This window comes from Pseudorca crassidens, chromosome 15 (assembly GCF_039906515.1).
Source record: "Pseudorca crassidens isolate mPseCra1 chromosome 15, mPseCra1.hap1, whole genome shotgun sequence".
Taxonomy (NCBI): domain Eukaryota; kingdom Metazoa; phylum Chordata; class Mammalia; order Artiodactyla; family Delphinidae; genus Pseudorca; species Pseudorca crassidens.
Window position 1 is genome coordinate 78,294,960 of NC_090310.1, and position 12,164 is coordinate 78,307,123.

A 12,164-nucleotide genomic window follows, 5' to 3' on the forward strand; every position below is an offset into this window, starting at 1 on the left:
AAAAAAAAGACTAGGCACTTACGAAACTTTCTTGTACCCTTAGGTGGTGTAACCAGATACACAATTTTTATTTGATTTCCCAGGGAAAGACTCCCACACTTTTGCGAATGTAAAGTCCTTTGGAGGAGAGGGTTTGAGGGTTTCGGACATCGTCTCGCTCAGGCACTTCCTCTGCTGAGCGCGCACTGAGCCGGGACAGTGCCTGCGAGCTTTCCCGTTTTAAGAAGAAAAACAACAAAAGGCCGTCTCTAGAAAACAGAACCCGGCTTCTGCTTTTGCTCAGGGTGTCCCACTGGCTTCCCGTTGTCCGCTCCTCCACCGGCCCCCTCTCGTTACAGCCGTCTTGCGCACGTCCTGCCCCCATTGCTCCATCCCCATAAACAGGGTTCCTCAGGGCCCCTGCCTCAGGGTCAGAGGTCACCACAGGGTGGCCACCGGCTTTTCACCCAGCCATTGAGATCCAGAAGGAGCAGTTTCCACTTTGCTTGGAACATAAATGCCATTTCAGTAGAAATCCACACGTTAGAATGTGTTGCCGTTAAAGTTACGGAGAAGAGTGAGGATTAGCCTCAAATCTCTGGTCGTGGAAATCACCTCACGAGACTTCTGTTTTTTCTTTTAATGATTTTAAGTATTTTACCTCTTTCTAAGCAACCACCTTTGAGCGCATCCGATGGTTTAGTAACGTGCAGACAGCTTTTTCCTCGGGGGTGATTTTGGGAAGGGGGAGCTGTTGTAAAAAATAATAATAATAACCAAAACCCCCTTCACGGGGGCTGGAGTGGCCCGGGCGGCCGAGGTGTTGCACGAGTCCGCAGCTCTGCGGGGGCAGGGCCGGGCTCCTCTGAAAGCATTTGGTTTTGTCCTAGTTCCTGCTCGACAGCCACACACAATCTGACCTGCCTCCACCCACGGTCCGCCCCTGCCCATAGAGCCCGCAGCCGCCTAGCAGGTAGCCGGCGTAGGCGAGGGCCGTTGGACAGCGTAGCCCTCCGCGCCCCGACGGACGTCGGTTCTGCACTAAAGCCCCCCTCCCCGGGCGGTTGGCCTCACCTCCATCCTGCTACTTTTCTCCCCCTCGCCTTCCTCTGAATACCAGACCCACAACCCATTTTTTGAGGAGGGCACAGAGGGCGCTGGGCTGGTGGCGCAGAGCAAGGCAGCCTGTGCGGGTGGAGGGGCGAGCCTCGCATGGTGCCCCCTCGGCGCATCCCTGGCAGGCGGCAAGCGACATCCTTCCCACAGCCCTCCCTGGAGACGGCGTGTAGTGAGCCTCTCCACTCCATATTTATTTTTTAAGTCTTTTCTCCTGAAGGCATCCACAGTGCACTAGCATCTTCATAAACCAATAATGTGTTAACGTTTTTTGATGTCAGCCTTGCACCAAGGGCTTTATCAAAAAGTACAATAATAAACCCTCAGGTAGCGCTGGGAACGGAGGACTTTGCCGTGAGCCTGCTGCGTCAGACCAGTACTAGGAAGGAGGACGGTTGTAAGCAGTCGTGATTTCATTGGGTAACACGAGAAGAGGTTTGCCTATGTTTATAGAACAAGGGGATAATATATAATGAACACTTGGCTATTTAAGACACATGGCGTGAGATTACTTTGTCCCGGTTCCTCCCCTCCCCAGTTGTCTGCTCGAACCTCGGTCTCAGTCACCACTCTCCCTGTGTGTATTAGGATGCATGTACAGTCTTCTTGTGTCCCGATCAAATACCACGTGCTTGAAATCCTTAGATCTCTGCTTACTGACGCGCTCTGTGTACAAGTCCAGTCTACCTTTGCATGAGCTGAGCATTACGTGGCTCTGGTTCCTAAGACCGTTGCTGAAATCATTGCCATTCGGCAGCGGAGCGATGTCCAGTAACAGATATTTGCCCAATTCCTGGCATGACACTCTGGTGACTTCTAGTGAGGCCCAGCCTGTCCTGGTCCAGCTGGGCCCCACTGTAACTCAGACATTCCAAGGGTGTGGGAAGCCATAGTCACACCTCACGCTCTGGACACTTAGACAAGCAGGTCCCCCACGACACACACACCTTTGGGGTCAGCCTCCACTGTGCCAAGTTCACACTCTTCTTGAGCGGACCGTGATCTGGAACCAAGGCGACTGTTGGAAACCACACTTCTTGAAACAGCCTGGACGACGGTCCCTTCGAGCCAGCCTGTGGCCCTTCAGGTCCGGGGGCCTTGCTGAGAGAGGCGTCTGCCCTGCCCTTGAACCCTGGGGACTGATGGTGCTCACGACTCTTCCTGCGAGGGGAACTTAAGACCTCCACATTAAGTGGCTTAACAAGAAAAAAAAAAGGCAGCTATAGCTCACGGGCTGCTCTTCTGCCAGCATTTTCACATTTTGCCTTTCACGTGTTAGAAGCTCGTGCAGAGAAAGTCTGTGGTGGGAACATTTGAGGCATCGCCCCGCAGAGCCTTGGTGAGGTGTGGATAAGACTCTGAGGTGCCAGGCTGTAAGCATTTTTGAGTTGGGCTTGTTTGTTATTTTAAGTCCTGTATATGTATGTAGTAGTTTGGTGTGTATATATAGTAGCATTTCAAAATGGATATACTGGTTTAACCTCCTATCCTTGGAAAACAGATGGTTCTCCATCTTGTCACACGTATGTTAGAGAAGTAGCGAGCTGCTCTGCTATATGCCTTAAGCCAATATTTACTCATCAGGTCATTATTTTTTACGATGGCCATAGAATAAACCATTTTTACAAAAATAAAAACAAACAAAAAAAAGCGAGGTGTTTTGGTATGATACCTTTTCAGGTGTGTGTATACATGGATGCATGATGGGGGGCGGGGGGCGCGTCTCAGGGTCTTCTGTGACCTCACAGAACTGTCAAACTGTACAGTTTTCCAACTTGCCATATAAATGATGGGTTTGCATTTTAGTTGCAACAATAAAAAATTTTTTCTAAAGAACATGGCTTTGGGGTGCTTCCCATTTCTTTGCTTAATAGGCCTAAACCAGGCTGGGCAACTTCTGTTTTCTTTCCATCCCTGCTGATGTGAAGCAGATGTTGTCAGTCAAGAGGGGTTATAGTTTTTCCGCATCTGAGGATTACGACGGCAACGGCCTCCTGGAGTCGTGTGTGCCTCTGGGCTGGGGGCACTTTCCTGCCTCGTGTTTATTCAGCGCCTCAGGCCTCAACCCATTTCAGCAACAACAAAACTCACCTTTTCAAGTGTTAGGGCCCTTGGATAACTTAATGAATTTATAAAGGTTGTTTGAAGAACTGCTCAAACCTCAAGAACGTGTGTCCCTTAGCCGGCTGCCTGTAAGACACAACGGTGGCCATGTCTCAGCACCTCTGCCGAGTCACATTTGATGTGGAACTGACACATCAGTGGAGACTGACAGAGAGGTAACAGTGAAGTATAAACAATTCGTGTAGTCTTCGTTTCGTGTACAAAATTAAATGTAAGTCTCCCCAAAGTGATTTTTCAACTTCTTGTTCTGAAATAATTTCAGACTTGCACAACGTTGCAGAAATACTACCAAGAATTTCCTTATATCCAAGGTTTTATGACTGTTCAGAGCTGGCTGCTGAGTAAACTGTTTATGCTGTGGCCTCTCAGCAACATCCATGGAACCCAGAAACAACGTCTGTGGTCATGTGACCACACAACACCCAGCAAGGACAGTGGGGACCTGGGTGGTGGTGTCACACCCACTGTCGTCACCTCAATCGTTTTCAGATACAAAAAAAAAAAAAAAGAAAATGACATCTAAGCTTTCATGAAGAGGAGGAATGCCAATGTGGAAAAAAATAACTAAATTTGTAACTAAGCAGAAGTCAGATAGAGCCCAAGGCCAGAGAAGGGCCACACCGCCTGGTGTCTGTAAGGAGAGGGGACTCTGGGAGCCTCAGAGAGCACGTGGAGAGTCCAAGGGGCAGCCCTGCCCTGAGGCAGCCCTCCTCTATCCCTGCGTCTATGTCACGTTGGAAAGAGAGCACTGAGGGACAGCAGGGATGGCTTCTTCCCTCAGGATATTCCAGAAAACAACCACTACCCTCCACTTTTTTCAGGTAGAGTGGAACGCCAATAAAAAGTTATTTTAATTGAAATTTCAGAAAACAACATATGGACAAGGCAAATAAATACTGAGTTAAACCAAAAAGCACAGAATATATACAGGAAATGTAAATGAGCATGTTTAAGTTACAGAGCTTTCCAATGCCATTGTTGATACCACATCCAGACCCCAGGGTACCTCTACATTCTTATCCCAGAAACAGCCCAGGACATGTCTGGGTTTTTTAATAGACTTAAATAGGAAATTAATTTTCCTTCTTTAAACATGATGTTCAGTAAAATCTTTCTTCAAACTAGCTTATGGCTTCTGAAGCAATTTATTTAATAAACCCTAAGTTGACTTGCTTCAGAAAATGGATTCCATTCTGATGAGTGAGGTCAAAGCAAATGGCACTCAAGACTTCTCGGCTGACGGCATGTTCTTGTTTCCTTTGTGCTGTTGAACCACAGTGAAAATAAGGCCCACAGTCAGCAGGCCACCAGCCGGCTCCCCTGTGGCGCTTGGGCTGCAGCTCGGGCTGAGCGGGCGAACCGTCGAAACCCTGGCTCTGCCCTCCCCACAGTGACACCTGATGCTGTGGGAACGACCCGAGTTCTGTCCTCAGCAGGGACGCTCGGTCTGCTCGCCTCCTCAGTCCCAGTCTTTAGTGAACCAGAAGTGCTGAGCCAGCTGACCTGCTGATTCCAGGCCTCCGCCTGCCTGGCCTCGGCCCCTTCGTGACGTGGCTGGCTGGCACTGACCCGGCTCTGCCCCCGGGGAAGGTCAGGCCGATTCTCAAAGCCAAAGGCTGATTGACTGAAGTGCAGCCCTCTAAGTGCCGTGCAGCCCCTTGTTCTGCTCCCGTACAGAAGTCCCACTTGTGCCCTGGGGCTTCGTAACTGGCCCAGAGTCCGGGAGCAGCTCTGGCCAGTTCACGCTCTTGGGAGAGCACACCGTGTACCTCCACCCGAAGCCCTCCCTGTGTCGAGGCCGGGCAGCAGCAAAAACAAAGGTGCCGGGTTTGGGCTCATTAGCTGAGGCTTTTTAAAATATTGTGATTTCAACATCTGCCTCCTGGCCAAAGGCTTCGTCTCTTTGTTCTGAGCAAAGTTTATCCATCTTCTCAAAAGCTAAGCGTCCTTTTTCACCTGAAATATTAAGGTCATCTGTCACTGGGTTGTCTCCCCACCTCGCTCTTTCCTACACTGGTGAGCCAAGGTGGCCTTAGTACTTCCAGACGCCTAGGCCTCCGGTGCTGCTGTAAAGGGTAGGGGATGGGGAGCCTTTGGGACTGGCTCACGTGGACCCCAGGGCCTCGTCCCTTTGTCCAAGACAGAGCCCGCTGAACCTTAATCCTGCCTCGCATCTGACTTTCATTCCCAAGGGTCGTAAACGGCCACCTCAGCCATAAAGGAAACCGGCCTTGGCCAAATGCAGTCAAACAGGTTGCTAACGGTGCCCGTCCCGTGTGCTGTTTTGCATCACCGCTGTGGCCTCTCTGGCACAACCTTTCTACGGGCCCCAGCAACCCCACTGCACTTCGAAACGCTGGATGCTGTACGTTACCAAATGACAGCGTGGTTTCCCGGGCTGCCGCTCGCACGGCCTCCACGTCAGACTGGCACAGGCGGGCAATCTGATCAATGCTTTCGATGCCCTGTTTGAGGTTGGGGGAAGGGACAATTAGGGGGCATTTTAAGGAACAGGTATCCACTTTTATAAACCCTGCAGGACCAGCCCTAGCATGGTCTCTGCGGCTTCAGCCCCTTCCTTCTCCGAAGGCTTCCAGGTTTCTCCTGTGGCCTCAGGTTCATCACAGTGCCACTGGCAGCATCTCATGTTTTCAATCCTGACACCTTTGGAAAGGCCCGTGTTGGAAATGAGAACACCTGCTTTCTCCTGGACCATTCTACCCCGTCTTCTTCTCCCAACCCTGCCCTCCAGGTCAGACCAGGAGAGGAGGTCTGACCTGGTTCAGGCACAGCTGACCACCTGATCACCTCCAGGGCCAAGGACCAGAGTGCACTTTAGCTCCCCCTAGTGGGCACCCTAACACTCACTGGTTATTTGATTATAACCAGATGGTCCTTGTAGAATTTCCTGCCGGTTCATTCCAGAATGAATTTAGTCTGTATTGGACCATTTTTCATCTAGCAGAATGGCAATGATTTTTTTTTTAAATAAGGGTTACAAATGAAGATGAGATTGAGGTAAAACGGGCATCCCCTCCTGTCTGCTTTCGGGAGTGTAAATGGGTGTGTGGTATCATGAGTCTCAAAAACATTTATCAATGCATTCTCTGGCCCTGGGATAACACTAAGTCTAGCCTAAGGAAGTAATTCAGAATTCCATATAAATTTTAAAAGCTTTATGCACAGAGATGCTCAAGAATTAGGATGGATAATTTTTGCATTGCTGTATTTTTACACTCTCTTTTTTCTACAATGAGCTTATTGTGCTCTTAGAACATTTTTCATTGAGGATATTAAACCATATAATCCAAGAGCTCAAAAGTGAGTCTCTGGGGCCACCTGCTTGTTCACACCAAGCCAGAGCAAATGGGCACTGTTTCCCAGGGACCTCTGCCATCAGAGCTTCTGCTGCTGGAGCTGGTGGCTGTTCCTCTACAGCCAGCTCTTTACGGTGCTTCTTCACTGGCAGTGATTTTCTTTCTTTCGGTCCCAGTGGGATCATTTTGAAATGAACTAACTTCAGCATTAACCACAAGCAGGCTTCCCTCTATCCCCACCAAGGACGGGTTAAACTCACCCTTAGATGTTTTAGCGCCACACACGCAGCTTCCTGGAGTTTTGCATCGTTCTCGGTCAGGGCGTTGGTGTAGAAGAGCAAAGCCTAGGAAATGAGGTTACTGTGAACGGGGGGCTGGTGAGAGCAAAGTCTACGGTGCCCACGGCTCATCCCCCGAATGCTGACAGCAGGTGTGCGCAGTGTCGAGTTGTAGGCTACGGCATTCAATTTATCTAAAAACGCTGGTCCCTGGGCTGAGGCTCACGACATAAGAAAACTCTTTTTCTCTAGTACTGTTTACAAACTGCGTTCCGAAACTGCCATCTAGATAAAAAGCTGACTCAGAGGGCTTCCCTGGTGGCGCAGTGGCTGAGAGTCCGCCTGCCAATGCAGGGGACACGGGTTCGTGCCCCGGTCCGGGAAGATCCCACATGCCGCAGAGCGGCTGGGCCCGTGAGCCATGGCCGCTGAGCCTGTGCGTCCGGAGCCTGTGCTCCGCGGCGGGAGAGGCCACAACAGTGAGGCCCGCATACCGCAAAAAAAAAAAAAAAAAAAAAAAAAATGCTGAATCAGAGAAACCCACTGTCCAGCGGGGACAGCAGAAGTGAACACAGAGGGAGCCTCGGTGAGGCTGCTGCCTTGGCCAGAAGGAAAAGCATCTCTTCCCTTCCTCACTCTTCCCCAGTCACAGCTCTGACCCCGCCCTGTCAGTCACATGACCATGGCCAAGTCGGTTCAGCTGGAAAAGAAAGCTGGCAACTGCTTTGCAAAATTGTTGTAAGGGCTGTTAAGCATGGGGGAGGGGCCCGTGGGGATGTGCCTGGCACTTGGGTGAGCCCGAGACCAAGGCCCCAGTATTGCCCTTCTCCCACCACAGGGGCTGGTACCCAAAATCTAGAAGAGTCACAGGTGTTCAGGAACCTAAAAGGCAGAGGGGTCCAATCTCTTGGTTTTCAAGTGAACCGAGCACAACGAAACAGCCAGCCACACACATTAGTTGAAAGTAAATGAGGGTGACTGTCAGAATTCTAAGAGACATTCTACGTGCAGGTGACATCTCAGAGACCAAATAGATAAGGTACTTTAGAAACACTGAGCTGAATGAGGTGGTGAGCACGTGGCATGCTGCTAACCACTGATCGCCTGGCAACGCCGGCTCCCTCCCCAGGGCTGGCTGGCTGCTGCCAGTGGTGAGGGCTTGCGGAAGGCTGTGTTCTTGTCTGGAGTATCCCTACATCAACATACCGGCCGCAGATGCAGCCCCCAGTCACTCACTGCTCCCTGTTTTTCCAAGAGGAAGCCTACCTCCCTCCACCTCCCCCCAACTCACACACCTGCAGCCAGGGGCTGCCGCCTCCCACACCGTACCTTTTCCCGAAAGCTCTTGTTCTTGGCTGCGCTGGCCAAGCGAGCACTGGCCGCCCTGCACACCCGTGGGGTCCCGTCCAGCTGGAGCAGCGCCCAGGCCCTCAACGTCTGGGGCAGGGGCTGGAGCTGGCCCAGCTGCTTCCCCTTCAGCTTCCTGACTGTCTTGGCCTGGCCCACGCACTGCAGCTCCTCGACGAGTGTTACTACAAGAGACAGAAAAAAGGAGGCCCGGGGTCCCCTCTGATTGCGCCGGGCTGGACAGCTGTGGCTCGTGCATTAGCCAGGGAGAAGCAAATCCCAGGACAAGCCCGTGTGATCACCAAGTGGACAGTCTGGATTGGTCTCAAAGGGGGCCTCCTGGAATCTCCAGGAAGGCTTTCTAGCAAGGGATCAAATACACCCTGAAAATGAATAAACCCCAGGTCCATACTTCAGGGACTCCGGCCAGCCCAGCAATAGCCCTCCTGTCCAGTTCTGACCTCTGCTCTGTGCTTTGTAAAGCCTCCTGCCCTGGGAGCTCATTTCTACGTGGGCTGAATGTAGAATCTAATTAAATCTGGTTCTCGAAAGAACAGCTGGAGGAGAAAGACACAGTGATTCTGAAACACTGGCTTCCCAGAGCCGAGCCGAGACAGAGGTCTCCACGACGGACACTCCTTTGTCGTCAGTGTGTTGCTTTGAGGCCATGTGCCCCCCACCCCAGCCCCTACCTTCCTTGGTGAGCTGTGCGAAGTGCTTCTCCAGGTCGGAGACACTCTGCCTCCGCAGGTAGCTGTGAAACTGGAACCAGGTGATGGTCTGTTCTTCAGGGAGCTCGGCTCCGGGCAGCAGCCCGCCGCAGCTGACCACCTGCTCCAGGAGCCTGCGGCACACTGGCAACACACAGACACGACGTGAGGGGAGACCGAGACCCCGCCCCCTTGGCGCCGCTCAGCTGGCCACGGCCGGGTCACTTTAAAGGCTCTCTGATGGCGTGTGGGTGGGTGTCCCTCCCTGCGCCCCCTGCGCCTGCGTGGGGCGTGCTCCAGCTAAGGCCCACAGGCCCGAGGTGGGAGTCTTGCGGTGCATCCGTGTGCCCTGGGCCCCACCCGCCCCTCGATGTGAATCACAGAGCCGGGGCCTGGGAATATGCAGGTGGTTAGAACTGCTTAAGGCCCAGAGCCACTGCCTGGAGTATGTCACCCTTCAGTTGTCAACAGAGAAAAGTGCTGCAGCTCTGCATTCTGGGAAAGAGTCCAGCCAAGATTCAAGACACCGCTATGGGGCAGGTAAAGTCCTGCCTACCTTCCCATAAAGGCTCCTTCTCAACCCCTCTAAGGTTCTGGTGGAAGCCATGGAATCAGAAAGGTGCACGAGCCCACTAACGTTTGCAGCCTCCCGGCTTCACGGACTCCTCCCTCCTCTCCCCAGGAAAAGGAGATGCCTTGCTGTCAATTTCAGAAAGGCCTCCACTTCATGCCGAGAAGGCGTTCGCAGAGGTGGAGACGGGGCTACAAGGAGGCTTGCCGAGGCAATGCTGAAGGCCCCAGAGGATCCACAAAGCATTTCTGAGGCGGGCGGGCACAGGCAGGGGGCTACCTATTTCCAGTTGTCCCGGGTATTTCCCTCTGACTCTGTGAAGGAACGTCTTCTTGAGCTGGTCCAGCAGCACCGTGCCAGGGCAGGACAGGACCGCGCCGGGCTCCGTGCAGCCTCTCCACAGCTTCAGGCACCCCTTCCTCCGCGTGGCCTGCGGGATGACTGAAAGCCCAGGCTCAGAAGCCTGACTGGCGGTGGGGAACAGCAGGCAGTGAGGAAGCCCAGAGATGTCCTTCCACTAGGCCCTGAGAGGTCGGGGAGGAGGGATGGCCTGGCCTAACGCAGAGTCCCTTTCCCACGTCCCATTGTGACCCGCAGAGACAAGCAGCTTCGGCTGTGAGCACCTCATCTGGGTCACCACCTGCAGCCCTCACGACAAACCTGGGGCTGCTGCTGTCACCAGCCTCTCCTTATGGACAAGGGGAAGTCCCACAGAGGGGGCAGGGGCAGAACTGGGGTCACAGCTACTGTCTGACCACACACTGTATGCCCTGAATGTGCCCTGGGGTTCCTTCACTGACACCTACCCAGCGGCCTCCCCTGTACAGATGGGGAAGCTGAGGCTCAGAGAGGTGAATCTTTTGCCCAGAGTCACACAGCTAACCGAGGCTAGCGGGCCTCCCTTCCCACCCCACAGTGTGTGTCTGATCCCAGCCACTGCCCCCACTCATGTCCCCTGGGCTCCATTTAACTCTGGGTGTTGGGAAGGGAGAGGAGGCCCCCTGGGCTTTCATCCTCATCACTTCCTGCCACGCACACGGGCAGTCCGTGGATGGAGGACAGGTACTTACTCTCTTCAACGCATGTCGCCTTGCTGACCTTCTCAAAATCAAGCACAGAAAGCGTCTCCAGAACCTGTTTTTGCTGTGCAGCTTCTTCCAGGAGGCACTCCTGGACCATCTTCGACAAGTTAGGAGAGTCCAGTTTCTGGGAAGCAACCCATGATGCTCCGGGTTAGCACAGAACATGCCCTCTGAGGTCAACCACCATGCCTGTGGCGCCCACCTGCCCTGTGCCCATCCTTTCTTCTATCCCGATGGTAACTCCCTGACTGTCATCTGGGGATTCCTCCTTTGCTAAAGGGGTAGAGACGACAGGATGCAGGCTGGAGCTGCCAGGAGCCACCTTTGCCACCGGCAGGAGCCAGCCTGCCAGAAAGTGAAGCCAACCAACACAGGAAAGCAGAGCTGAGAGAGGGAAAGACTCAGTCATGATGACGTTTGAAACCCTGGATCCAGCTGGGCCTGAAGCCCACCTCTGGGTCTTTCAATCCTACGAGCCAAAAAATTTCCTTTCGGCTGAGCCAGTTTGGATTGGAGTCCTGGCATCTGCCACTCAAAGAGACACAACCACTGCCTTCGGTTTAGGGCTTGGGCTGTATAAGGACCCCATGACTATTCACCAGCACCACCACCAGCACCCCCGCTTTGAACCTGCCACCCCACCCGACTCCACCCCACCCTCCCCCATTCCTCACCCACCTGCAGCAGCGCTTTGCAGATTCGGAGGTGAATCGTGAGCAGCACGTCCAGCTCTGGGGCACCAGCCGTGAGCTCCCTGGACGGCGCTTTCAGCGCTGGCGGTGGAGGTGGAGTCTTGTCCTTTCTGAGTTGAATTGAGAAGAACTGGGTGACCGTTCGGTTAGCAGTTCAGCTCCCTCCAAGGGTAGAGGAAACCCTCCCTCTCTGGAGAGCTCTGATCAGGGAGGCCAACTCCAGGTCCCAAGGAGATGGAGTTAAACTGAGGAGAAAACTAAGAGAAAAGGAGAAGCAGCAAAAGGTAGCAACAACTCAAAACAGGTGCTGGGATGGCATTGCCCCCCCCCCCCCCCGCACCTTGCAGGGTGTGCAATTTGTAGCAGAAGCCTAAGGTTCCAACTAATTCCTAGCTCTGTGACTCTGGATAAGTCAGCCTCCCCTAGTCTCAGTTTATTCATCTGAAAAGTGGGGGCAGGAACCCCAAGCTCGGGGCCGTGAGGGGTGAGTGACACATAAGCGTACCCAGCACTGTGTCTGCTCCGGGCAGGGGCTGAGCCTGAGCCCTGAGAGGGGTGGAGGTGCCACACCCTCCCCATGGGATCGTGAGAAGAGAGGAGAAATGTGGCCTGTTCACACGCTTCTGTGCTGCTGAACTTTGGGTGCAGGAGAAGCGCTCAGGCCAGTGTGAGTGGGCAGGTGGGAGCTGCTTCACCGAGAACGCAGTTGGTGTCACAGGTGAGGGCGGGCCGTTGTGCAGAAGGAACTGGGAGCGGGGTCGCTTGGGCAATTGCTCCGCAGAGGTCAGAGGTCCTACTGAGTGCGCTATTGTTATTTTTTAAGATTAAAAAAAAAAAAAAAAAAAAGCCCATCGCTCGGAGCAGAAGGCTAAGGGCCAGGCTGAGGTATCCTCGTTCACTCAGTGGTCACGGAGGACCTGCTCTGTGCGGGGCGGGGCCGGGGCCACA

General features: G+C 53.3%; 2 protein-coding genes across 6 annotated transcripts in view; one reads left to right on the forward strand and one right to left on the reverse strand.

Annotated features, from left to right (window-relative positions):
• Positions 1 to 2,931, forward strand: part of PTPN1 (protein tyrosine phosphatase non-receptor type 1) — a 68,048-nt gene extending 65,117 nt beyond the window's left edge. Inside the window, exon 10 of the mRNA XM_067708448.1 lies at positions 44 to 2,931. Coding sequence (XP_067564549.1) covers positions 44 to 52 — 9 coding nt within the window. The 3' untranslated portion in view covers positions 53 to 2,931. The remainder of the gene's footprint in view (positions 1 to 43) is intronic.
• A 1,121-nt stretch (positions 2,932 to 4,052) lies between these two features.
• RIPOR3 (RIPOR family member 3) overlaps positions 4,053 to 12,164 on the reverse strand; it is a 75,529-nt gene continuing 67,417 nt past the window's right edge. For all 5 annotated transcript variants that reach the window (XM_067708444.1, XM_067708443.1, XM_067708445.1 and 2 more), the window contains 8 exons: positions 11,203 to 11,326; positions 10,513 to 10,648; positions 9,722 to 9,883; positions 8,854 to 9,015; positions 8,144 to 8,346; positions 6,797 to 6,880; positions 5,594 to 5,684; positions 4,053 to 5,175 (listed from right to left, as the gene is read on the reverse strand). In XM_067708444.1, the coding sequence (XP_067564545.1) occupies positions 5,072 to 5,175; positions 5,594 to 5,684; positions 6,797 to 6,880; positions 8,144 to 8,346; positions 8,854 to 9,015; positions 9,722 to 9,883; positions 10,513 to 10,648; positions 11,203 to 11,326 (1,066 nt within the window). In that variant the 3' untranslated portion in view covers positions 4,053 to 5,071. The remainder of the gene's footprint in view (positions 5,176 to 5,593; positions 5,685 to 6,796; positions 6,881 to 8,143; positions 8,347 to 8,853; positions 9,016 to 9,721; positions 9,884 to 10,512; positions 10,649 to 11,202; positions 11,327 to 12,164) is intronic.